Genomic DNA, 27,554 nt, shown 5'->3' on the forward strand with positions numbered 1-27,554 from the left:
TGAGGAGGAGATGTAGGGTGGTGCAGCACTGTGGAGGGGACGGGTAGGGTGGTAGTCAGAGATGATGAGGAGATGTAGGGTGGTGCAGCACTGTGGAGGGGACGGGTAGGGTGGTAGTCAGAGATGAGGAGATGTAGGGTGGTGCAGCACTGGATGGGATGGGTAGGGTGGTAGTCAGAGATGAGGAGGAGATGTAGGGTGGTGCAGCACTGTGGAGGGGATGGGTAGGGTGGTAGTCAGAGATGAGGAGGAGATGTAGGGTGGTGCAGCACTGTGGAGGGGACGGGTAGGGTGGTAGACAGAGATGAGGAGGAGATGTAGGGTGGTGCAGCACTGTGGAGGGGACAGGTAGGGTGGTAGACAGAGATGAGGAGGAGATGTAGGGTGGTGCAGCACTGTGGAGAGGATGGGTAGAGTGGTAGTCACAGATGAGGAGGAGATGTAGGGCGGTGCAGCACTGTTGAGGGGACGGGTAGGGTGGTAGTCAGAGATGAGGAGGAGATGTAGGGTGGTGTAGCACTGTGGATTGGACGGGTAGGGTGGTAGTTAGAGATGAGTAGGAGATGTAGGGTGGTGCAGCACTGTGGAGGGGACGGGTAGGGTGGTAGTCAGAGATGAGGAGGAGATGTAGGGTGGTGCAGCACTGTGGAGGGGACGGGTAGGGTGGTAGTCAGAGATGATGAGGAGATGTAGGGTGGTGCAGCACTGTGGAGAGGACGGGTAGGGTAGTAGTCAGAGATGAGGAGGAGATGTAGGATGGTGCAGCACTGTGGATGGGACGGGTAGGGTGGTAGTCAGAGATGAGGAGGAGATGTAGGGTGGTGCAGCACTGTGGAGGGGACGGGTAGGGTGGTAGTCAGAGATGATGAGGAGATGTAGGGTGGTGCAGCACTGTGGAGGGGACGGGTAGGGTGGTAGTCAGAGATGAGGAGATGTAGGGTGGTGCAGCACTGGATGGGATGGGTAGGGTGGTAGTCAGAGATGAGGAGGAGATGTAGGGTGGTGCAGCACTGTGGAGGGGACGGGTAGGGTGGTAGTCAGAGATGAGGAGGAGATGTAGGGTGGTGCAGCACTGTGGAGGGAACAGGTAGGGTGGTAGTCAGAGATGAGGAGATGTAGGGTGGTGCAGCACTGGATGGGATGGGTAGGGTGGTATTCAGAGATGAGGAGGAGATGTAGCGTGGTGCAGCACTGTGGAGTGGACGGGTAGGGTGGTAGACAGAGATGAGGAGGAGATGTATGGAGGTGCAGCACTGTGGAGGGGATGGGTAGAGTGGTAGACAGAGATGAGGAGGAAATGTAGGGTGGTGCAGCACTGTGGAGGGGACGGGTAGGGTGGTAGACAGAGATGAGGAGATGTAGGATGGTGCAGCACTGTGGAGGGAACGGGTAGGGTGGTAGTCAGAGATGAGGAGGAGATGTAGGGTGGTGCAACACTGTGGAGGGGACGGGTAGGGTGGTAGACAGAGATGAGGAGGAGATGTAGGGTGGTGCAGCACTGTGGAGGGGATTGGTAGGGTGGTAGACAGAGATGAGGAGATGTAGGGTGGTGCAGCACTGTGGAGGGGACGGGTAGGGTGGTAGACAGAGATGAGGAGGAGATGTAGGGTGGTGCAGCACTGTGGAGGGGACGGGTAGGGTGGTAGTCAGAGATGAGGTGGAGATGTAGGGTGGTGCAGCACTGTGGAGGGGACGGGTAGGGTGGTAGACAGAGATGAGGAGGAGATGTAGGGTGGTGCAGCACTGTGGAGGGGACGGGTAGGGTGGTAGACAGAGATGAAGAGGAGATGTAGGGTGGTGCAGCACTGTGGAGGGGACGCGTAGGGTGGTAGACAGAGATGAGGAGGAGATGTAGGGTGGTGCAGCACTGTGGAGGGGACGGGTAGGGTGGTAGACAGAGAGACGGTTATTGTGTAGACAGAGATGTGGATGTTATCACCTTTATCTGTCATTACAGATGTAATTAGATCCTGTGTTTCCTTTTTCTCTGTTTTGCTCCTGTCTCTGCCTAGCATACAGAATGCATGATGTACTTATTCCTCAGGGAGTCTGATGATTTCCCTCCTGAATATTACAGTGGGAAGCTCCTCAGTGCCCCGGAGTCTCCCTTTAAGCTTTGCCTGTTGAATAGCAGAGCCGGTGATGGCGAGCTGAGCGCTGTGCACACATGCATCCATGTTCTGCAGTTTCCTATCACTGCAGATTGTTGCTGACGCTCAGAGCTGAGACTTTGGCCGCCTCCGTATATTTGCTTTCGTTACTGAGGCTTTGTGCCTTAGCGGAGCTGGTGCTTGTCGCCGGGGTACATGCAAAGGGAGGCTCATCATCCGGCTCATCATTACTGACGGAGTATACTGCCATCATGTACTGAGAGAACAGGGGCTCCAAACTCTCTCTGGTTTTCTATCTGTTTTTGCAAGATTTTGTAAAGATCAACAGGATAATATTCCATTGATAGTGCAGCAGTCACGAATCCTGCAGAAAAACAGCGGGGGTTCATTTTTCTGACCCCATTCACCATCATCATTTCCAGCGTGGTCACTCGACATTGGGATGGATTTGCTGCGGCCACAAGTCGCCGTGTAGCCGTAGCCTATAGGCATGGAGCAGGAGCACACATTGATTTCTAGGTATCAGACAGTTGTGATCAGCCTTATGATCGGACATGTGAATATCCATCTGCCTGATCCTTCTTTCTCTTAATATCTGCTATTGTGGAAAAAGTTGTGATTCCCCCAGACAGATTTGATGGCCAGTTGGTCCAAAATTCATATTCATCTAATGTATGGCACCTTTACTTTCCTTACTGTCTTCCCCTCCCCCCCTCCCCATCATTAGGACTGAAAATGCAAAGAATTCATGAAGGGGAAATTCAGGAGGAGCTGATTGCAATTGGGATCATTCCTAAATAAAACCAGCCCCTTCCTGAGACTTACCCCAGCGTCTCTGTGAGTCACCTCCAGCAACCAAACAAGACCGAGATGAGGGAAAACAAACACTTCTCTGTCCCCACAGGATCGACTTTACATGTCGGCACCGCTGCCGAGCGATGAGCTGCCTGATGTTTATTATGGAATGATTTGCTCTTCCCCGGCTGATATAAGAGACCAGCCGGGAAATACTGACTTATAGACTATAGGTTACAGGTCTGCAGACCCCTGTCCACAGCTCAATATGTAATAACTCTTATCTTATAAACCTGTATTACTTCCTATAGTAAACTCCAGAGCTGCACTCACTATTCTGCTGGTGCAGTCACTGTGTACATACATTACATTACTGATCCTGAGTTACATCCTGTATTACACTCCAGAGCTGCACTCACTATTCTGCTGGTGCAGTCACTGTGTACATACATTACATTACTGATCGTGAGTTACATCCTGTTTTACACTCCAGAGCTGCACTCACTATTCTGCTGGTGCAGTCACTATGTACATACATTACATTACTGATCCTGAGTTACCTCCTGTAGATCTTTTATTATAAAAATGAAAAACATAACAATAATAATAACAGAAACATAACAAAATTAATAACCAGAAAATAAACAATGTAATGAACTGGTCCAGCCGCTCCCTCTCTCCTCACACACATATTATACATATATACACAATAATAATTACCTACACCATGACATCTGGTCCGGTTACCAAACAAAAAAATAACAATATAATAAACAATAACCGACAAATTATATACAAACTAATATATACATTCTTTTTTTTTTTGCTAACTATACAAATATATACAAGACAAAACAAAACCCCCCACACTCGAGCCCACCAGTCCCTCCCCGGCACTGACCTGAGAGCTGGTCCTGCGCCTCATGCCTCAGTCCATGTCCAACGTCCATAGGACAGATCAGGCATTGCCAGTTTTTCACCCAAATAACCAGTGTCCCACAAGATGAACCCACCTCCCCCCTTTTCCCTCCACCCAACCTAACACCTACACCCAAACCCAAATATACAATATATACAGAAACAAACAATACAATAACCACAGCTGACAAAGCCCAAGTTCGGTGCCTGCAGCCCTACATCACTGTCTACTACTCAAAACAAAACAAAAATCTATGGTGTCAGCAGCAGCCCCCCACCAGGAGAGGAGATGACCAGACTAGGGCACACTAAAAGAAAAGCCCCTCCAGAGGAGAGCGGCCCTCCGTGTACCCAGTCTCTCATACTCCAGAGAAAGCACCTTCACCAGGTCACCGAGTATGGTCCTAAACACATCGTCCACTGGGAGGATTTTCCGCTGCGTCGATACTAAGCACCGTGCGTTCCACGTGTGATACCTAACCACTGCGCTAACTAGAAATAAGGTGCAGCGGTCCCGACCACCCAGGTCCCCGAATGTTCCATAGGCCCATTCCGCATAAGAGAGACCGGCCAGCCGGGGCCAGCCAATGGAGGCGCCCACCCTGTTGTACACCTCTGTGTTAAAGGGACAACGAAGCAGGAAGTGGTCCATGCTTTCCAGCATGGTACCACAATGCTCCCGAGCACAGTTCCTGTCCTCAGAGCTCCTACACTTCAGATTGTCCCTCACACGCAGTTTCCCATGGAAGCAGCGCCAAGCCAAGTCCCAAACCTTCGAGGGGATCCTGATAGAATTCAAAAGATGCAGACCCACCCCAAGATCCCGACTTGGGCAATCCCTGAGCGCCAGAGGCCTCTGAAAATGGGTCAACAGAACCCTTTTGTCAAGGAGCTTCCTTGGCAGAGTCCTGACCTCCCACATTCCCAGACCCCACCGGCGAATTACCCTCAGAACCACGGTAGCGTAAGCCGGGAGATGTCCATGCTGTGTGCGGAGATCCTGCACTTGCCCTCCTGTCTCCCATTCCTGGAAGAAAGGCTGAAACCATCCCTTACAGGAGAATACCCACGGAGGAGCCCTCTCTTTCCCGAGGTCTGCAATATTGATCTTAATGAAGGTACTCACAAGGAATACCACAGGGTTGACCATACCCAACCCTCCTAGTCTCCTCGTACGGTAAGTAACCTCCCTCTTGACCAGGTTCAGTCTATTCCCCCATAACAGTTGGAAGAACAAACTGTAGACCCGAGTCCAGAGAGGCTCCGGCAAGATGCACACACTGCCCAAATAGATCAGCAAAGGGAGCAGGTAAGTTTTGATCAGGTATACCCTTTCCCTTAGGGTCAAAGACCAACCCTTCCATTGGTTCACCTTCTGAGTGGCGATCTCTAGCCTGCTGTCCCAATTTTGTTTGGGGTAATCCCCCTGGCCAAATTCGATGCCAAGAACTTTTGCAGAGACTTTGGGTTCTGGAAGGGTGTCCGAGAGATCAAAACCAGGATCTCCTCCTCCCAACCAGAGACTCTCACACTTATCCCGGTTGATCTTAGACCCGGATGCCTCTGAGTAGCGATTTACCTCTGACATCAGCCATTCTGCCTCGCCATCAGAGGAAACAAAAACGGTGACGTCATCGGCATACGCCACCACTCTCAGAGTGGCTTCCGGTGCTGCCCAGTCCATCCCGATCCCAGCCAACGGTCCACGCTCCACCCTCCTAAGAAGTGGGTCAATCGCAAACACGTACAGTAGCGGGCTCAAGGGACAACCCTGGCGAACACCACACCCAACCTCAAAAGAGCTGCCAATCCAACCGTTCACAAGCGGCAAACTCTCTGCCCCAGCGTACAAGGTCTTAAGCCAATCAACAAACCCCCCCAGCAGGCCATACCTCAGAAGGACAGACCACACGTACTCATGATTAACCCGATCAAACGCTTTTGCCTGGTCCAATGACAGCATGTACCCCTTCCAGTGACCAGCCCTACCCTGCTCCACCGCCTCTCGGACACAGAGTACAGCACTAATTGTACTGCAGAGAACAGAGCAATGCTGGGCCCCCGAAAGGAGCTGGGGTGCAAATTTCACCAGCCGATTAAACAGCACCTTTGCCAAAACCTTCCTGTCTGCATTGAGAAGCGCTATGGGACGCCAATTCTCAATGCAAGATGGGTCCTTACCCTTTGACAAGATGATCAGGGCAGACCTCCTCATTGACTTTGGCAGAGTGCCCGAGGAAAGACACTCATTGAATACCTCAGTCAAGAGGGGAACCAAGGCGTCCTTAAAGGTCTTATAGAATTCAGATGTTAAGCCATCTGGACCGGGAGATTTCTTTAGGGCAAGCCCTTCAATCGCCAACTTAGCTTCCTCTTCCCTGATCATCTCTGTCAAAACACCAAGAGAGGGGTCTACCCCTGGTTCGGGGACGGCTTCAGCCAGAAAAGCCGACATCTCATCCCAATCCAGATCCCTTTTCCCCAAGAGGTGCAAGTAAAAGGATCTGACGACCTCCAGGATCCCTGATCTGGATCTTTTCAGGGACCCCGCAGTGTCAACCAGTCCTGTAACAACTTTACTATTCACTGACTTCTTGCAGTTTCTGTAAGGGTCGGGCGAGCGGTACTTCCCGTAATCCCTCTCAAAAACCAAAGATGTGTGTCTATCATACTGACACCTCATTAGCAAAGATTTCACTCTGGAGATCTCCTCACGGCTACCTCCAGTTGAGACAAGATGCTCGAGTTTCCTCCTCAGGCCCTGATACAGGCAATACCTGTCCAGGCTCCTGAGGCTCGAGAGCTGGCGGAAGAATCTCGCCACCCTTTTCTTAAACATCTCCCACCACTCTGACTTACTACTACAAAGATCCAGTAAGGGTACCTGGCTCTGAAGAAAATCCTCAAAGGACTGTCTTATCTCCGCTTCCTCCAAGAGAGACGAATTGAGCCTCCAAAAGCCTCCTCCCATCCGGGGGGTCTCTGTAACATTCAGGGAAAACAAAATCATATAGTGATCGGAGAACTCCACCTCAACAACAGATACTGCTGAAGAGACGGCTTCCTCCTTTAAATAAAACCTGTCTATCCTGGACCTACAGTTACCTCTATGATAGGTGAACCCCTCGTGGCCTGGGGTGTGCCGGATGTGGACATCCACCAGGCGAGCCTCACTAGCTATACTATTAAGGGCGACGCTATCATAAGTCAGCTTGTCTCTGGAACCTCCTCTATCCCGGGGCCTCGTGACAGTGTTGAAGTCCCCTCCAAAGATGACCTGCCGACTCGTAAAATGGTAGGGCTTGATCCTCGTAAAGAGACACTTCCGGTCCCACTTAGATTGGGGACCATAGATGTTAATGAGCCGAAGCTCCTGTCCCTTCATGAGGACATCTAATATCAGGCACCTCCCCATTTCTAACTCAATAACCCGTTGGCATTCTACCGGTGCGGTAAAAAGGACCGCCACTCCGCTATACGGCTCGGCCGCAAGAGACCAATAGGAGGGCCCGAGTCTCCACTCCCTCTTAGCTATAAACACCTCTGCCATATTTGGCAGCCTGGTCTCTTGCAAAAAGAAAATGTCAGCTTCAACCCGGCTGAGAAAATCAAAGGCCGCAAATCTAGCCATATTTGACTTAATGCTGGCGACATTAATGGACGCCAGCGTCAACGGAGTGGGTACCGCCATCATTGGTGATTAAGTTAGATGGCTTTCCTCTTCCCACTCCCCTTATCCTCTGCCTCAGAGGAGGAATCCTTCCCCCTCTTTAATGACACAGAGGTGTCCATTCCAGCATTTTTCCTTTTCTCGTCCTCGTCTCCGGACTCTGGGCCAGTCCCTCCCCCCAAGGACCTTGCATCCCCAGGAGAAGGAGACTCGGCGCTCCCTGTAAGCTCCGCTGAAGCCGGAACCTCACCCTCAGCCTCCTCTTCTGAGGAAGAGATGTTATCAAGGGCTTGGAACCGGTTAGAAAGACCAACCAGAGGGGAGTCGGTTTTACCTTCCTTGGTCAGAGCGGGAGAAGATGTTTTATCTCCCTTCTTTTTCTTCTTTTTGGTGCCGAGCTTACGCTTGTTCTCTAGCCACCGCTTATTATCCTCATCCATCCTTTCATAATGGGAGGATTCTGAGGCAGAGGCAGTTTCCTCCCTGTGGATCCTCCTGACCTCCTCATCCAACTCATCATCCCTCGGGGCCTCAGCAGCAACACTGGCATCCAGGACAGGGGCTGCCCCAGTTTCCCGGGGCTCGCCCTGCTCCCTCTCCTGTCTGCGCTTGTCTAGACTCCTCAGCTGGGCAGGCGTCTTTTTTTTGCTTTTCTTCCCTGGCCCCTCTGCTCCCCCACCCCTGCTAGTCCCCTCCCCAGCAGAATCGGCCTCACGGCTTTCTCCCACCGGGGTCTCGACTGCATTAGCAAAGGAGCGAGGACAACGGCTGAATGGGTGACCTAACTCACCACACAGGTGGCACCTTATCTCCACACAAGAGGCAGCAAGATGGCCGACACCCCCACACAACGCACATTTCTGCACAGTGCAGTTTGCACTGAAGTGTGTGGGGTTGCCGCACCTGTGACAGAGCTTCGGTTGCCCCTGGTAGAAGACCAGGATACGATCCCTACCCAGGAAGGCGGATGATGGAATGTGGGCAACCGTACCACCTGAACACTTAAGTTTTACCATAAATGTCCAGGCCCCTGACCAGATACCAAACTCGTCGCGGTTTTTATTTGGCATCTCCACCACCTCTCCATACCGACCAAGCCACGTCATGATGCCATAACAAGAAAGCGACTCGTTACGAGTCATCACGGTTACTTTCTTGATTTGGTTTTGGCGAGACACTGCCTGAACGGCAAAGTCTCGCCAGCCGGGCTCATTTTTTGCCAACTCATAATTCGTCCAGAAGAGCTCAAGCCCCTCCGGCCGAACAAAGCTGACTTCAAACTCAGGCGTGGAATAGGGATGTATCAAGGCATAGATGTCAATCGCCTTGAAGCCCATCCTCAGCAGGAGCTCCACAACTTTAGACCTTGGAGGACATGCATCACTGCCCCTCCACCGAAGACGGACCACATTCCTACGCACACTGCCTGGCCCGGCTGTTGGGAGGGACCACACTGTATCCCCCCCATTTTTCTCTCGGAAGGCCCCGAGGCCATGCTTCTCTATCCAGAAGGATAGATCAACCCTCTACCATTAGTGATCTCTCCCCCTTCTTTAGAGCCTCCAGAAGGCGCCGTTGCAACATGCCGTCCCCAAAACCCGGAGACGAGGTGGATGCCCTATTCGCCCTGAAGGTGACAGTGGCATAACTCTGGACAGGCATTGTCACCATCAGGGGGGGGGCAACCGGACCAGTGACTACATCAGCCCCAACAGCATCACCTTTACCCACCTCCATCTCACCCTCCACCAAACTAGCAACCACGCCACTAGACAATGAATTGGCCTCATTCACACCCACCACCACATTCATTCCTGCTGGACCAGTAACAATGGTGGTTGACATTTTGACCTCAGCATCATCAGGCACAAGGGGCTCAGTCACCTCCATAGAACTGGAGGCGACCTCACCCCTGGCCTTATGTGTGCCCTCCATATCATCAGTCGGTAATTTCCGCTGTTTTGCATTTGTAGCGATGCGCCGCTGATCTTTAGCTGCTGTGAGGCGCCGCTTTAGCATCAGGATCTTCCTAACCAGCGGCGCCAATACAAAATAACACTTTGGTGGGAGGACCGGTACGCTCAGCCCCGACAGCCCCCTCACACTGCCGCCGCTCAACTATAAGTGATCAGCGGCAAGAGCATTCCGAGGCACCGAGGATACCGGAGCCGCCCCCGACACCGGGCTGCTCCCCCCTCCCACTGAGGAGCACACCACAGTATCGTGGCCAGACCGAACGCCCGCCGCTGGACCGCCCTCGCTGTCCAGCCTCTCGGCTGATGCACCTTCTGCTGCGTCCCCGCTACTACAAGCAGAGACGGAGCTCTGCGCCTCACTACCACGCTGTGTAATCTCCCCGCGCCTTTGCACCGGATCCACAGCAGAACCCGGGCTGGGCTGGGCAACGGGGCTTATACAGTGAGCTGACCCTGCAGCCGACTCAGGGGGTACAGGGAGGGGGCATATACATATCTTACCGCTTCCTGCAGCTTTGGTTTGGTCTTCTTAGCCTTTTTCTGGATCCCAGGTGCCTCTTCTGGTAGATCCTCACCAAGATGGAAGTTCAGGAGGCTCACTGGGGACTCCAGGAGCTTTATCTCGGCCATTAGCGCCCCTCCCTGGCCGCTGCTGTCACTGTCCTCCCCAGAGCCGGCAGAAGTTCGACCGGATGTCATTGTCGCCTGTCCTGCATGGAGCTCGCTGCACATGGCCTGCGGGTGACTTTGCAGGCTGCCAGGTGGGGCTTTCTGCTGGTCATCATTACTCTCATCATCCGCCTGGCTCTCAGGCTGCAGCCCTATCTGCCTTTGCTCTCTGTTATCAGCTATTTCTCTGAATCGGTCTTCATTTATCAGTTTTTCCTTTAAAGGACCCCTCTGCTCTCTGATGGTAGCTTTCCTTAGTTCCAGCACATTAATCTCACTGGTGAGCCTCTTTACCTCCGCCTGGAGTTTAGCTTTCCTCAATTTGGAGGCACCTGCAGCTTTAGCGCTTGTGCAGTGCAGCTCCTCCCGAAGCCTCCTGGCGAGCTTACTTGCATCTTCATACTCACGGAGGTGGCTCATGATCCGGGAGGCATAGGTGGACACAGACTCCCAGGGACTTTGAATCGTCCAACCTTCCTCAGTGAGGTCGGCCTCACCTCCGTGAGCACTCAGCTTTCCTCCGGAAGGAGCGCCATCATGCACACTGTCAGGCTTTACCTCCATGCTGGAAGCCTTGCGGCTTTTCTGGGTCTGCACAAAACCAGGGGGAGTAGGAGCCACATTGCTGCGACTCCTGGTGGAGCATCTCACCCCCAAGTCCTCCGATGTGCAGGCTGGTTGCTGGTTTCTCCTGCTCCCCGCCGGCCTGGTTCGGGAAGCAGAAGCCTGGGACTTGGCTCCATCACTCATTCCAGGAATCCACTCCCTCCCTGGGTAGGAGAGAGAGCAGATCCCCAGGTGGAGAGGTGTTGGTTCTCAGGAGCACACAGCAGGATCTGCAGCCACCACACCCACAATCACCACAGTGAGCAACAGCTGACCAGAGCTGCACTCACTATTCTGCTGGTGCAGTCACTGTGTACATACATTACATTACTTATCCTGAGTTACATCCTGTATTATACTCCAGAGCTCCACTCACTATTCTGCTGGTGCAGTCACTGTGTACATACATTACATTACTGATCCTGAGTTACATCCTGTATTATACTCCAGAGCTGCACTCACTATTCTGCTGGTGCAGTCACTGTGTACATACATTACATTACTGATCCTGTACTGATCCTGAGTTACATCCTGTATTGTACTCCAGAGCTGCACTCACTATTCTGCTGGAGGAGTCACTGTGTACATACATTACTGATCCTGTACTGATTCTGAGTTATACACTTTTCTTGAATCTGGTGCAGGTCCAGTCTAGGTTTCACCATCATGATAGATCAGATTCTTTACTGTTAGAGCAGTGAGTTTATGGAACTCTCTCTTTAGGGTAAATTGAATACAATATTCCCAGAGATGCCGAGTGTAACATCCCTGGCGGCGTGCAGGCATGGCTTACCATCTCCCACCATGCAAAACCGCCAACTTACCTATCAGTCCAGGCTGCACACTTTGCTCCAGTACTTGCTGTGTGCATGTCTCTTGTCTGATTGCTTAGGGTGGCGGCGCGGTTACTGCCCGATTCTTAAAGTTACAGTGTTTGCAGTCCTAATGCGTCCCCAGCATATTGCTGTGAGTCACTGGATACTTAAACCCCCTCCACCCAGTAGGAGGTGCCCAAGCAACACTTTCTTTCAGTGTGTTCTGTGCAACTGAGTTGCCAGGTCCTGTCCTGCATCTTGTCTGTTTCCGCCACCCTGGGGGCTGTATACCCAGGCCGGTTACCTGTAGCTGTGACTTCTAGTCTGTTTCCGCCACCCTGAGGGCTGTATACCCAGGCCCGTTACCTGTATCTGTGACTTCTAGTCTGTTTCCGCCACCCTGGGGGCTGAGTTCCCAGGCTCGTTCCTGTATCTTGTTCCTGGTTCAGTTCCTTTCTGAACTGTGTCCTAGCCCGTTACCTGTTTGTCTCTATGTCCGTACCTTCCCTTTTCCTGCAGTGTTTGAACCTGCACCTAACTCCAACTCGTTGTCTCTGTACTTCTGTTTGTGAGTTTTGTGTCCACTCGCTACTTCATTGTAAGTACCTTGTGTGTATCTGGTTCTGCTTGTCCCGTTTCCCTGCCTCCGTATCTACCTCCTGTGTTCTAACTATCTTCCTGTGTTTCCCAGTCTGTTCCATGTGAACATTGCCCTGTCCTGTCTGCCTGCATCTTCCGCACCTGCGGTTTCACTCTGCCTCGCTTGCCCTCCGCACCTGCGGTTTCGCTCTGCTCTGCTTGTCCTCCACACCTGCGGTTTCGCTCTGCTCTGCTTGTCCTCCGCTCCTGCGGTTTCGCTCTGCTCTGCTTGTCCTCCGCTCCTGCGGTTTCGCTCTGCTCTGCTTGTCCTCCGCTCTTCGGTTTCGCTCTGCTCTGCTTGTCCTCCGCTCCTGCGGTTTCGCTCTGCTCTGCTTGTCCTCCGCTCTTCGGTTTCGCTCTGCTCTGCTTGTTCTCCGCTCCTGCGGTTTCGCTCTGCCTCGCTTGTCCTCCGCACCTGCTGTTTCACTCTGCTCTGCTTGTCCTCCGCACCTGCGGTTTCGCTCTGCTCTGCTTGTCCTCCGCTCCTGCTTTTTCGCTCTGCTCTGCTTGTCCTCCGCTCCTGCGCTTTCGCTCTGCTCTGCTTGTCCTCCGCTCCTGCGCTTTCACTCTGCTCTGCTTGTCCTCCGCTCCTGCGGTTTCGCTCTGCTCTGCTTGTTCTCCGCTCCTGCGGTTTCGCTCTGCTCTGATTGTCCTCCGCTCCTGCGGTTTCGCTCTGTGCTGCTTGTCCTCCGCTCCTGCGGTTTCGATCTGCTCTGCTTGTCCTCCGCTCCTGCGCTTTCGCTCTGCTCTGCTTGTCCTCCGCTCCTGCGCTTTCACTCTGCTCTGCTTGTCCTCCGCTCCTGCGGTTTCGCTCTGCTCTGCTTGTCCTCTGCTTCTGCGGTTTCACTCTGCTCTGCTTGTCCTCTGCACCTGCGGTTTCGCTCTGCTCTGTTTGTCCTCCACACCTGCGGTTTCGCTCTGCTCTGCTTGCCCTCCGCACCTGCGGTTTGTTCCTGTTTCCCAGTCTGTACTGGTCCCTAACCAGCCTGCTTTCCTACCTGCCAGCACCCGCCTGTCTGCATACCTGCCAGTACCCACCTGTCTGCATACCAGCTGAGCCAGCCAGTACTCACCTGTCTGCATACCAGCCGTGCCTGCCAGTACTCACCTGTCTGCATACCAGCTGTGCCTGCCAGTACTCACCTGTCTGCATACCAGCCGTGCCTGCTAGTACCCACCTGTCTGCATATCAGCCGTGTCTGCCCGTTCCTGCATTCCCCGGTGTGGGTCAACAGCTGTGACCCGGGTCTGACCTGGAGTAGCACCTGGGCCACCTCCCACGTCCCTCCTCAGACCACGGAGTCGATTAAGCCGCCGTGTGTTCGTGGTCGGATCTGGCGAGGCCCCTAGTCACGCCCCTCCAGGCACTCCTCGGTTCGTGGCCCAGTGGGACCACTAACCACGCTCACGCCAGTCAGTCCAGGCGTGAGCGTAACACCGGGATGTAATAATATTACAGATCTGGAGTTGGGAAGGAAGTAGGAAAACGAGTCCTTTACTAACTGTTCCTTACCTCGACAATTTTCTGTTTCCAAAGTTGCACAGACATCAGGTCGGGGTCAGGTCTCTGCCAGTTTTGTGATCTCTGTACAGATGTAGCAAGTTCCAAACTAATGCTCTATCGCCTTCTAGGCTGTGTAGCCCGTGTTATTCCTCCTGGAGGCCGAGTATACAGGTCGCTCGGTCATTCTGCTCCATTGTCATTGCACAGAGCCCATCATGTTGGCTTTAGATCTGTAGTTGTCTATCAGAAAACTCCTGCCTACTGATCTGTCAGAAGCGTTGAACCACGTAGACCATTGAGCAAGAATCCCTACCCTCTCATTATTAAAACATAAAAAGATGGGAGGACTGGGTGTTCCCAATTTATATAATTATTATCTGGCCACCACATTAAAGCTTTCTCAGGGATGGTTAATTGAATCTAATAACACATCCTGGATCAACATAGAGACGTCAGCTGCTAAAACTGAACAATTAAGGTCCCTAATTCTCGCCCACCTTATTGAGCCTTCTAGGCCCCCGCCAAACTACCCCACCTTAAAAGCTGTTATTCTGGCCTGGAGAGACTTGGTAAACAAATCCTTTACACACTTCCCTTTAATTAAAATTAAAAATATCCCTTTGGTTGTACTAGAAATCTTAATTACAAACCTGGACCTGTCGACCTGGCTAGATAAAGGCATAAATACTGTTAATGACCTCATTTCTGATGATACCCTCTTACCCTTTTACACATTACAAACTAGATACTCTCTCTCAAGAGATGAGAGGACGAATTGGAAGCTTATCTCTAATTTGCTTACGAAACCTTCCCTCATGTTTGCCATGCCACAAATAGTAGTACAATTAATAAATAATCCAGAGAAAACATCTATTTGGAAGACAAATGCATTGTATAAAATTTTTAATGAGGAAGTGAATTTGCCTTACCACCCCTTTTTTAAAACTTGGGAGAAAGAACTTAACATTAAAATAGATCTGAATAAAATGAGTAAGACCTTAAACATAATATATTCTCACACAGCTTCAGCGACAATGCATGAGTCTTACTTCAAGGTTCTTTCACGGTGGTACTGGACTCCAATAAAACTTCATCGCATTAACCCCACCAATTCGCCTTATTGCTGGCGGAAATGCAATAATCAAGGCACATTAACCCACATGTTCTGGGGATGTCCTAGACTGCTTAAATTTTGGATGGATACTAAACTCTTAATATCAGATATCACAGGAATGACCATATTCATTACTCCACAATTAGCCCTCTTGTCAATTGGAATAGAAGACTTCCCAAAGCAGTTACGATTTATAATTTCGCATATTATAGTGACTGCTAGACTCATTATTGCTACGAGATGGACTAAACCTGATCCACCCGGTATAGATGTACTTATAGACCGAATTACCCAACATAGCGTGTATGAACACAATATAGCAATTAGAAGCAGCTCTTTCTCAAAATACCTAGATCGTTGGACCCCCTGGATCTCTAAATACTTACCGCTACTCTTACATAAGGCCAATTGACATTCCATATATTATCAAGTGAACCAATTGTTTGACTCTCTCCTTTGTTCTTTTTAATGGTAATACAGAACTTCCTTTAGCTCAATTAAAATCTAAATTTTTTATGAATCTTTTTTATTTTTATTTTTTTAGACACATTTAATGTATTTCTTTAATAAACCTAAAGTTTATGTCTTCATAGATTTTATGTCTAGACTCATTAATCGAGTACTTATCTATTTTCTGTTTGTATTTGAAACTATACTATATTGTACAATACAGTGATTTCTAAACCTTTTTGTCTACAATATGTAGATTGTTTGTTTTCCTTTTCCCCCCTCTCCCTTCCCTTCCCTCCCTTTTTAATTTATGTACCCTACTCCTTCCCATCCCCTGGCTACTTTAAAAACTTTTTCAATAAAAATATTTTGAAACACGTAGACCATTGAAGCAGATGGGCTGAAACCCTCTGCCTCTCTGCTCCTTGCCTCTTTTACTGTGATCCGCCTGGTAGGTACTGCAGTCCGAGCCCCGGCTATGTCACATTAGAAAGGGCCAAATCTGTCATAAAGCATTTCCGCTGCTTAGCTGACAGTTCTGACTTGCCGCCGTCGGTATATGTGTGCAGTAATTCACTGCAGGTATATAGCTATGTACAGCCCAGCTAAGCTTTAGAAAGACAATTTTAGATTTTATTTCACGGCAATGGTGGAAGGTCCCATTGGGCCAGATTGTATAAATTTGATTGCATAGTGGCCAGACATCTCTTACTTTCACTTTCATTAGAATAATTAGAAGTTTTGTTAATTTTTATTCAAAATATCAATAGTACACATGAAAATAAGCAATTTTGTAATATATCTTATCAGAAAAATCTGCTTCTTTCTCCTCCTGAACTGATTTTTCACTCTTTATTAAGAAGTTAAGTGTGTATTCAGTGAAGACCGATCCTCCAAATACTAGACAGACAACAAGACGACAGTTGGTGTTTTTAAAGTTCTATGGAGAAGGAGGAGCTGGTCGTCGACACAGGCAGAGGAGGAGGAGCTGGAGGCCGACACAGGCAGAGGAGGAGGAGCTGGAGGCCGACACAGGCAGAGGAGGAGGAGCTAGAGGCAGACATAGGCAGAGGAGGAGCTAGAGGCCTACACAGACAGAGAAGGAAGAGCTAGAGAACAGCAGAGGAAGAGGAGCTAGAGGCCGGACACAGGTAGAGGAGAAGGAGTTAGAGGCAGACACAGGCGAAGGAGGAGCTAGAAGCTGATACAGTCAGAGGAGGAGGAACTAGAGGCCAACACAGGCAGAGGAGGAGGAGGTGCTGGAGGCCGACACAGGCAGAGGAGGAGGAGCTAGAGACCGAGAGGACGAGGAGCTAGAGTCCGACAAAGGCAGAGGAGGAGGAGCTAGAAGCTGATGCAGTCAGAGGAGGAGGAGCTAGAAGCAAACTGGTGGAGGAGGAACTAAAGGCAGACACAGGCAGAGGAGCTAGAGGCGGATACAGGCACAGGAGGAGGATCTAGAGGCCGACACTGGCGGAGGAGGAGCGAGAGACTGACCCAGAGGAGTAGGAGAGGAGCTAGAAGCTGATACAGTCAGAGGAGGAAGAGCTAGAAGCAAACAGGTGGAGGAGGAACTAAAGGTAGACACAGGCAGAGGAGGAGGAGCTAGAGGCAGATACAGGCACAGGAGGAGGATCTAGAGCCCGACACTGGCAGAGGAGGCGCGAGAGACTGACCCAGAGGAGTAGGAGCTAGAGACTGACACAGGCAGAGGAGGAGGAGCTAGAAGCTGATACAGTCAGAGGAGGATTAGCTAGAGGCAGACAGGTGGAGGAGGAACTAGAGGCAAACACAGGCAAAGGAGGAGGAGCTAGAGACTGACACAGGCAGAGGAGGAGGAGCTAGAAGCTGATACTCAGAGGAGGATTAGCTAGAAGCTGATACAGTCAGAAGAGAGGGAGCTAGAGGCAGACAGGTGGAGGAGGAACTAGAGGCAAACACAGGCAGAGGAGGAGGAGCTAGAGGCAGATACAGGCAGAGAAGGAGGAGCTAGAGACTGACACAGGCAGAGGAGGAGGAGCTAGAAGCTGATACAGTCAGAGGAGGATTAGCTAGAGGCAGACAGGTGGAGGAGGAACTAGAGGCAAACACAGGCAGAGGAGGAGGAGCTAGAGACTGACACAGGCAGAGGAGGAAGAGCTAGAAGCTGATACAGTCAGAGGAGGATTAGCTAGAGGCAGACAGGTGGAGAAGGAACTAGAGGCAAACACAGGCAGAGGAGGATGAGCTAGAAGCTGATACAGTCAGAAGAGAGGGAGCTAGAGGCAGACAGGTGGAGGAGGAACTAGAGGCAAACACAGGCAGAGGAGGAGGAGCTAGAGGCAGATACAGGCAGAGGAGGAGGAGCTAGAGACTGACACAGGCAGAGGAGGAGGAGCTAGAGGCTGACACAGGTGGAGGGGGTGGAGCTAGAGACTGACACAGGCAGAGGAGGAGGAGCTAGAGGCAGACACAGACAGAGGAGGAGGTGCTACAGGCCAACACAGGCAGAAAAGGAGCGAGAGACTGACCCAGAGGAGGAGGAGCTAGAGGCAGATACAGGCAGAGGAGGAAGAGCTAGATGTTGACACAGGCAGAGGAGGAGGATCTAGAGGCCGACACAGGCGGAGGAGGGTGAGCTAGAGACTGACACAGGCAGAGGGGGAGGAGCTACAGGCCGACACAGGCAGAGGAGGAGCTAGATCCTGACACAGGCAGAGGAGGAGCTAGAGGCAGACACAGGCAGAGGAGGAGGAGCTAGAAGCAACACAGGCAGAGGAGGAGGAGCTAGAAGCAACACAGGCAGAGGAGGAGGATTAGCTAGAGGCAGACAGGTGGAGGAGGAACTAGAGGCAAATACAGGCAGAGGAGGAGGAGCTAGAGACTGACAGGCAGAGGAGGAGGAGCTAGAAGCTGATACAGTTGGAGGATTAGCTAGAGGCAGACAAGTGGAGAAATAACTAGAGGCAAACACAGGCAGAGAAGGAGGAGCTAGAGGCAGATACAGGCAGAGGAGGAAGAGCTAGATGTTGACACAGGCAGAGGAGGAGGATCTAGAGGCTGACACAGGCGGAGGAGGGGGAGCTAGAGACTGACACAGGCAGAGGGGGAGGAGCTACAGGCTGACACAGGCAGAGGAGGAGCTAGAGGCTGACACAGGCAGAGGAAGAGCTAGAGGCAGACACATGCAGAGGAGGAGCTAGAGGCTGACACAGGCAGAGGAGGAGGAGCTAGAGGCAGACATATGGAGAGGAGGAGGACCTAGAAGCAACACAGGCAGAGGAGGAGGAGCTAGAGGCAACACAGGCAGAGGATGAGCTAGAGGCCGACACAGGCAGAGAAGGAAGAGCTAAAGGCTGACACAGGCAGAGGAGGAGGAGCTAGAGGCAACACATGGAGAGGAGGAGGAGCTAGAAACAACACAGGTAGAGGAGGAGGATCTAGAGGCCAATAAAGGAAGAGGAGGAGGAGCTAGAGGCCGACACAAGCAGAGGAGGAGGAGCTGGAGGCGGGCACAAACATTCCACTGCAAGTTCTGCTGAAATGGCATTTACAGTTCTTCATAGAACATTATGAGCACCAGCTGTAACCTCTTATCTCTGTCCTATTCATTTAAAAAAAAAAAAATTAAAATGACGATTACTCAGGTTCTCTTCAAATGATAATTATTTTACAGCACTCCTCTGCCCATACTGGATTCTTATCTCTCTTTTTTATCTCCTAGACCCGAAGACTTTTGCCAGGGAGTTCTGCAGTGGATACCTGATTGGTGAAGTGTTACACAAGTATGAACTCCAAAATGACTTTGAGAAGTTTTCACAAAACAGGTGAGTCCTAAATCTGTGACACGTCTCCCCCCCTCTCCTGCTCTCGGTCACTATGTAGACAACGATACCTCATCCTGGGTCTGTCGGTCATTTCATTTGTTGTTCATATATCATTTTCCTTTCATTCATCCATCCTTTAATATATTAATTTCCTATAATGATGTTTTTAAAAAAGTATTTGCCCCCTATGTTCAGGATCCTCAGCTTTTAGTCTGAGTGTAAAGAGTTTATAAAGAGCGTCTCTCCCTCTGGAGGATCCGTCCTGTCCTGTATTACACACACAACCATTGATATGAATGGAAACTGTGTAATACCTCATTTCCCCTGTGGTGGAGCTGCAGGGAAACCAAACACTTATTGCCAGGTTTCTCCACAGGAGGGGGAAATCATGGGATCAGCTTATTGTCAAAAGACTACAAGAAGAGACCCTGAAATCAGCAAAGAATTGATGCAGAAAGTTTATTAGAAAATAACAGAACCTCTTTATAGTTTTATTTGGTAAAATTATAGTACCCCTTTAATTTATTTTTTTTTACTATCATGTTTTTTCCTATTTTTTTTGTATAGCATCAGCTCTTCTCTTTCTCCTCTCTTCACTGTGCAGTGAATAATGCTATAACGCTACGTGCTCCTGGGGGTCAGTGTCTCCGGGGGGACACCATGTACAGCTTATGATCACCAATATCATCCCTTTTTTACTTGTGAAAGGCAATAACATTATAGACACCTTAAAGAGGTTGTCCATATTGATGATCTATCCTCAGGTTATCAGATCGGTGGCGGTCTGACGCTCAGCACCCCTGACGATCAGCTGCAAAGCTCAGTACACCGCGTAGTGGCCGTTCTCAGTACTGCAGCTCAGATCACATTCACTTTAATAGAAGCGTAGCTGCAATACCGAGAACGACAACTACTGATTGTACAGAGCTGTGCTGTTCCGACTGATCGGTGGAGGTCTCAGGTACTGGACCACCATCAGTCTGATACTGATGACTTATCCTATGGGTAGTTCTTCAACGTTGAAGTATTTCTGCAGAACGGCCAACTCCAAACTGAACAATTTCACTCGGGTGGAGCCCACCTTACAGCTTCTGAGCATCCCGTTCGACCAAAATGTGGCCCAGAATATCATGTCGGAGCAGCACGGAGCCGCCACCAGGCTCCTCTACCAGCTATACATCGCCTTGCAGAAGAAGAAGAAAGCGGGGCTGACCGGTGTGGCCCTCGAGACGTTGAGAGCCGCTGCCCCAGCAAAGCTACAGAGCATAGGAACAGAAATGTATAAGGAGGTGAGTGCTGTAATCTTCTCCATACAGAGGGGGGGCACGCGTACTTCATTCGGGGGTGCTAAGGTTTGGGGGGTTTTTTTTTCCTGGAATTTCTAGAGATTGAAGACCTTGGTCCCTCGTCAGTCCGACCTAAGTCTGCAGCAAGTGACCAAACAGTTTGAATTAAGAGCCAAAGAAATGGAAGAAAGACTCGCCCGACTTCAGAACGACGAGATGAAGAAGATCCAGAAGATACAAGAAGAATTAAGAATCCAAGACATTGAAAAGGTGGCTGTAAAGGGGGACTCTGCTTCTACCACTCGATCGTCCCCTCACCTATCGCAACAGGCTGACAACGAGCAAAGTGCACCCCACAGGCTTCCCACAAATCCACACCTTTCCCTGCCACACCGGGACCCGCACACAAGCCACCCAACTTTCCCAAGCACTTGATAGGTAGTTACATTGCACTCTTTCCCTCTTCTAGGTAGTGGGTACGTTTAGAGCAGCAAGGAACAAACCTATTACATTTTAGAGAAAATATACAAAAACAAGTACAGTGCTTACATAAAAGACATAAATACAGGCAAAAACAGTACGTGGTAAAAGGGATAAATAAAGAAACTACTCACCATTAGATCGGTGAGCTCTTCTTTGCAAAGGAAAGTTTGGACAGAACTGCCATACACATTGCTTCTCCTAGGGTCTCATCCACATCAGTCCTCCTGGTCAGGGGAGAGGAGTATGACTAATTGTATGCTCAAATAGATGGGTGCAATGACAAAATTCCAATTTATGCTATATTTTCCCATACTGTATGTACCTATGTGCGCTGTATTTCCAAGCATGCTGTCATCATCCTACACACCAAACATGACTATGGTATATCCAAAATGCAGGTTGATATCACATTTCTGTGGTTACCCCAAATCCTGGGACCCACAGAAATGATCATGATATCAGATTGTTATTCATATGGCAGGAAAATATTGCATTTCCATTGCTATGTGATGTCCCTGGTATGGACTGGAGACGTCCGGTCTGCCTAAGGGAAATTATCTGCACCCTTGATGTAGGAACTATTTGTTAATGAGGAAGTACACAGTAAAAGTTTGGTGTTCCAGAAGCTGTCAACACACAGAAGATGCTGCCAGGTGACCAGTGATAATGGATTTATTAATCTAATCCATAACACAATCCTTCACATCTGGTACAAATTAGCTACAAGGTTTAGGAAACACACCAGGACAATCCATTCCTAGTCCCTAAAAACACCAGATTCCGATCTGACAACTACCGCGGCATGTCACTGAGATGTACAGCAGAAGTTGTCAAAACCACACCCACACTTCTCTGACATCACTTCCTGCTCTGCAGCTATTGGTTGAAACCTCACCTTACAAACTTTCTGCCCACCCAGCGCGTTTTAACCATTAATACTGAGCGAATTCCGGTCCATCTTAGTGACTCCTTGGCCGCTTATCAGTCGGATACGTTTTTGATCAGTGTGGTCCGACCTTTGGGACTCCTAAGAAAAAGGTGACGATGGTCCATTCGGCTTTTTTATCCTGGCACAGCCTGACTCCTGGCCGTGGTGGTCCTAGCGACTTGTCATAACCCTGTAGTTTAGAAATCAGCTCCATAATATCTCATGCCATTTTGCTTTTATTTCTCGCACCCATCAGCTCCGTTGCGCAAGAAGAAGACAAAATGAAATAATGGCCAGAATCCAAGCTGCGATCATCCAGATACCTAAACCACCGGCGAACCGGACATTAAAGGCCATCGAGGAGCAGAAGATTCTGAGGAAGAAGAAGGAAGCCGAGGTCGGGGCAATGTGCGGTGTCCAGTGCATGTGTGGGGTTCTTAAAGGAATTGTTCACTACTGGACAACCCCTTATTTAATAGGTCCAGGCAGGGAGATGAGAGAAATAAATAAATCTGATACCCACCTCCCTGACTGTTGCCTCTCCTCCGTACTCAGCACTGCATCCTCTGCATCCAGCGGGGGACACATTGTTGAATATGTGGGTGCTGCAGCCAATCAGAGGCCTGTGATCAGCTGCAGCAATCACACTTTGACATTTCACAGTGTTCTGACAAAACGCGAAAGCTGCAGCTAATCAGTGGCTGTTAGGGATACGGCGCAGAGTACAGCGAAGAGGTCGGCATCCAAACCGCTGTACCATTTTGTAACAGGAATAATAGTGCACTGTCAGGAATAAAAATTCCTCCTTTTGCTGATCGGTAGGGGTCCCAGCCCTCGGACCTCCACCGGTCAGTAAGTTATCACCTATCCTGCTTTATTATTCATTTCTAGGCTATTAGGAGGGAGCCCCTGATTTGTGATCGCCATTAATAATCTGGAGCTGAGAGCGGGCTATAAAACCCTCGCTCTTTCTCTGGAGGACCGGGACCATGTAATACTTCATTTTCCCTGTGGTGGCGCTGCAGCGGAATTGAACACTTTATACCATGCAGATTGCAGGTGATCACTACGGATCACAATAACAAGACACCCTGGGATCAGCTTTTTTTTTTTTTTTTTAGCAAAAAAAAAGAATTTACCCTTTTATATCACCCAAAAGAATAAACTTGTCAACAAGACATATATATGCTGGACCTCATCGACCCTATTGGGTGCATGGACAGCATAGGAGACAACATAACATTCTGCTTTTTTCTAGGAGGTTTATAATGAATTAACCAAATTTGAGAAGTCAGTGAAAAAGGACGACCTGACCAATAGCGTCACCCTAAACGGGAGGTAAGGCCTCCACCCCAATTCTGTTTTTGATGATTTTAATTTGTGCCAAATTTTTATTTATTTTTTTTTTACACATTTTTTAAGTTTATTTTATGTATTCACGTTTTGTTTTTTATGTTCGCCGTTGTGGGTGTTTTTTTTTTTTTTCTCCATTTGCGTCATCAATTGTGACTTAAAAAATAAAAAGTTGCCAATTTTTTATGCAAATGGACTCCAGTCCACCCCACACCACCACCGGCAATTTTATTTTATTTTTTTGCAACTTTTTTTGTGCAACTTTTTTGCACAGAAAAGTGCAAGACAAAATGAAGTATTTCTGATTTAGCACAAAATTCATAAACCATTTTGAAAAATTTGGCTAAAAAAAATGGTAACGAATCCCACAAGGCGAAAAACAAAAGTGACTTAAGAAAATAAAATGCAAATGATGAACACATGGCGGCAGTCTTCGATAAACAGCGCCTACCCTGTCTAGAGGTTGTGTCCGGTATCGCAGCTCAACTCCATGGAAGTGAAAGATGAGTACTGCTCACAATCGGAGACACCATGTTGGCCCGATTTTCTGCGGGAGTCAGGCTGTGATTAAACCTCCAAGATCCCATCGATCCTGGTACTGACATAATGCAATGCTCGGTCTTTCAGGGGCCCAACCTTACAGAGACTCAGGTCCACAGCGAGCATCGGGGCTGCCGTGGTAAATCTGGACTGTTCCGAAGACTATGTAAGGAAAATTCAGAAGAGGGTAGAGGAGGACGCCGTATCCCGTGAGCAGAGGGAGAAGCGACGGCGCAGAATCCTGATGGAGCAGCTCGTCGCTCACGGGGCGCAGGAGGTAATTGGTTCGGGTAACAGAGCAGGAGGTTGCAGTAGTCAAGGCGGGAGATGATGAGGGCGTGCACTAGTGTTTTGGCAAAGTCTATGCTGAGGAATGTGCAGATCCGGGAGATATTTTTGAGTTGGAGTCAGCAGGAAGTGGAAAGGGCTTGGATATGTGGTTTGAAGGAGAGATCAGAGTCCAGGGTTACTCCAAGGCAGCGAGCTTGAGGGACTGGGGAGAGTGGACAGCCATTGACGTTGATAGATAGGTCAGGTGGGGGGGTTGAATGAGATGGTGGAAAGATGATGAATTCTGTTTTATCCATGTTAAGTTTTAGAAATCTAGCAGAGAAGAAGGATGAGATAGCGGACAGACATTGTGGGATTCTGGTTAGTAGGGAGGAGATGTCGGGTCCAGAGAAATAGATCTGTGTGTCATCAGCATGGAGGAGGTACTGGAAGCCGTGAGACTCTATGAGCTGTCCCAGGCCAAAGGTGTAAATGGAGAAGAGCAGAGGTCCTACAACTGAACCTTGCGGGGTACAGTATAATAATAAATTGGGTACAGTAGTTCAATGCAGTTTGTGGGGAATATTTTTTTTCATAAGAATTTGGGAAAGTTATGAAATGTCCTATAAATGTCTGTCCTATTCCTGATCTAAGGGTCTAGACTTCTAGCTGAGATGAATCTGTGCTACAGTAAATTTATCACTTAAACATGAGCCATGTATGAGGGTGTCGGAGTCGTGGAGTCGGAGTGGGAGTTGGTATCATAGAATTTGAGGAGTCGGAGGTTTGTCTTACCAACTCCACAGCCCTGTGTATGAGATCTCCGATGTGCCAATGTACGGGGCTCTTGAGTTTGGGTCAGGAGATCTCCGATGTGCCTGTGTACGAGGCTGTTGAGTTTGGGTCAGATCTTTGATGTACCTGTGTACGAGGCTCTTGAGTTTGGGTCAGGAGATCTCCGATGTGCCTGTGTACGAGGCTGTTGAGTTTGGGTCAGGAGATCTCCGATGTACCTGTTTACAGGGATGTTGAGTTTGGGTCAGGAGATCTCTGATGTGCCTGTGTACAGGGATGTTGAGTTTGGGTCACGAGATCTCCGATCTGCCTGTGTACAAGGCTGTTGAGTTTGGGTCAGATCTCTGATGTGCCTGTGTACGAGGCTCTTGAGTTTGGGTCAGGAGATCTCAGATGTGCCTGTGTACAGGGCTGTTGAATTTGGGTCAGGAGATCTCCGATGTGCCTGTGTATGAGGCTGTTGAGTTTGGGTCAGGAGATGTATGATGTGCCAATGTACAGGGCTCTTGAGTTTGGGTCAGGAGATCTCCGATGTGTCTGTGTACAGGGATGTTGAGTTTGGGTATGGAGATCTCCGATGTGTCTGTGTACAGGGCTGTTGAGTTTGGGTCAGGAGATCTCCGATGTGTCTGTGTACAGGGCTGTTGAGTTTGGGTCAGGAGATCTCCGATGTGTCTGTGTACAGGGCTGTTGAGTTTGGGTCAGGAGATCTCCGATGTGCCTGTGTACAGGGCTGTTGAGTTAGGGTTTGGAAATCTCCGATGTGCCTGTGTACGGGGCTCTTGAGTTTGGGTTTGGAGATCTCCTATGTGCCTGTGTACAGGGCTGTTGAGTTTGGGTCAGGAGAGCTCCGATGTGTCTGTGTACAGGGCTGTTGAGTTTGGGTTTGGAGATCTCCGATGTGTCTGTGTACAGGGCTGTTGAGTTTGGGTTTGGAGATCTCCGATGTGTCTGTGTACAGGGCTGTTGAGTTTGGGTTTGGAGATCTGTGATGTGCCTGTGTATGATGCTGTTGAGTTTGGGTCAGGAGAGCTCCATGTGTCTGTGTACAGGGCTGTTGAGTTTGGGTCAGGAGATGTACGATGTGCCAATGTACGGGGCTCTTGAGTTTGGGTCAGGAGATGTATGATGTGCCAATGTACGGGGCTCTTGAGTTTGGGTCAGGAGAGCTCCGATGTGTCTGTGTACAGGGCTGTTGAGTTTGGGTTTGGAGATCTCAGATGTGCCTGTGTACGAGGCTGTGGAGTTTGGGTCAGGAGATCTCCGATGTGCCTGTGTATGAGGCTGTTGAGTTTGGGTCAGGAGATCCTAGATGTGCCTGTGTACGAGGCTGTTGAGTTTGGGTGAGGAGATATCCGATGTACCTGTTTACAGGGATGTTGAGTTTGGGTCAGGAGATCTCTGATGTGCCTGTGTACAGGGATGTTGAGTTTGGGTCACGAGATCTCAGATGTGCCTGTGTACAGGGATGTTGAGTTTGGGTCAGGAGATCTCCAATGTGCTTGTGTATGAGGCTGTTGAGTTTGGGTCAGGAGATGTATGATGTGCCAATGTACGGGGCTCTTGAGTTTGGGTCAGGAGATCTCCGATGTGTCTGTGTACAGGGATGTTGAGTTTGGGTTTGGAGATCTCCGATGTGTCTGTGTACAGGGCTGTTGAGTTTGGGTCAGGAGATCTCCGATGTGTCTGTGTACAGGGCTGTTGAGTTAGGGTTTGGAGGTCTCCGATGTGCCTGTGTACAGGGCTCTTGAGTTTGGGTCAGGAGAGCTCCGATGTGTCTGTGTACAGGGCTGTTGAGTTTGGGTTTGGAGATCTCCGATGTGTCTGTGTACAGGGCTGTTGAGTTGGGGTTTGGAGATCTGTGATGTGCCTGTGTATGATGCTGTTGAGTTTGGGTCAGGAGAGCTCCGATGTGTCTGTGTACAGGGCTGTTGAGTTTGGGTCAGGAGATGTACGATGTGCCAATGTACGGGGCTCTTGAGTTTGGGTCAGGAGATGTACGATGTGCCAATGTACGGGGCTCTTGAGTTTGAGTCAGGAGAGCTCCGATGTGTCTGTGTGCAGGGCTGTTGAGTTTGGGTTTGGAGATCTCAGATGTGCCTGTGTACGAGGCTGTGGAGTTTGGGTCAGGAGATCTCCGATGTGCCTGTGTACGAGGCTGTTGAGTTTGGGTCAGGAGAGCTCCGATGTGCCTGTGTATGAGGCTGTTGAGTTTGGGTTTGGAGATCTCTGATGTGCCTGTGTATGAGGCTGTTGAGTTTGGGTTTGGAGATCTCTGATATGCCAATGTACGGTGCTGTTGAGTTTGGGTTTGGAGATCTCCGATGTGTCTGTGTACGGGGCTGTTGAGTTTGGGCCAGGAGAGCTCCGATGTGTCTGTGTACAGGGCTGTTGAGTTTGGGTTTGGAGGTCTCTTATGTGCCTGTGTACAGGGCTGTTGAGTTTGGGTTTGGAGATCTCTGATGTTCCTGTGTATGAGGCTGTTGAGTTTGGGTCAGGAGAGCTCCGATGTGTCTGTGTACAGGGCTGTTGAGTTTGGGTTTGGAGATCTCTGATGTTCCTGTGTATGAGGCTGTTGAGTTTGGGTCAGGAGAGCTCCGATGTGTCTGTGTACAGGGCTGTTGAGTTTGGGTTTGGAGATCTCTGATGTTCCTGTGTATGAGGCTGTTGAGTTTGGGTCAGGAGAGCTCCGATGTGTCTGTGTACAGGGCTGTTGAGTTTGGGTTTGGAGATCTCTGATGTTCCTGTGTATGAGGCTGTTGAGTTTGGGTCAGGAGAGCTCCGATGTGTCTGTGTACAGGGCTGTTGAGTTTGGGTTTGGAGATC

The 27,554-nt window shown here is 49.8% G+C and overlaps 1 protein-coding gene across 2 annotated transcripts in view; it reads left to right on the forward strand.

The window, feature by feature from the left end:
* The window catches only part of SPEF2 (sperm flagellar 2), a 158,622-nt gene that overhangs the window by 11,622 nt on the left and 119,446 nt on the right, over positions 1-27,554 (forward strand). The window contains exons 2-7 of one of the 2 annotated variants that reach the window (XM_073681589.1): positions 18,971-19,073; positions 20,110-20,362; positions 20,459-20,629; positions 22,027-22,167; positions 23,029-23,108; positions 23,751-23,940. In XM_073681589.1, the coding sequence (XP_073537690.1) occupies positions 18,971-19,073; positions 20,110-20,362; positions 20,459-20,629; positions 22,027-22,167; positions 23,029-23,108; positions 23,751-23,940 (938 nt within the window). The remainder of the gene's footprint in view (positions 1-18,970; positions 19,074-20,109; positions 20,363-20,458; positions 20,630-22,026; positions 22,168-23,028; positions 23,109-23,750; positions 23,941-27,554) is intronic. The other variant, XM_073681592.1, reaches the window with a different exon arrangement.

The sequence above is a fragment of the Phyllobates terribilis genome, unplaced genomic scaffold (assembly GCF_046119375.1).
Source record: "Phyllobates terribilis strain yellow unplaced genomic scaffold, ASM4611937v1 Scaffold_1__5_contigs__length_1240528914, whole genome shotgun sequence".
Lineage (NCBI taxonomy): Eukaryota > Metazoa > Chordata > Amphibia > Anura > Dendrobatidae > Phyllobates > Phyllobates terribilis.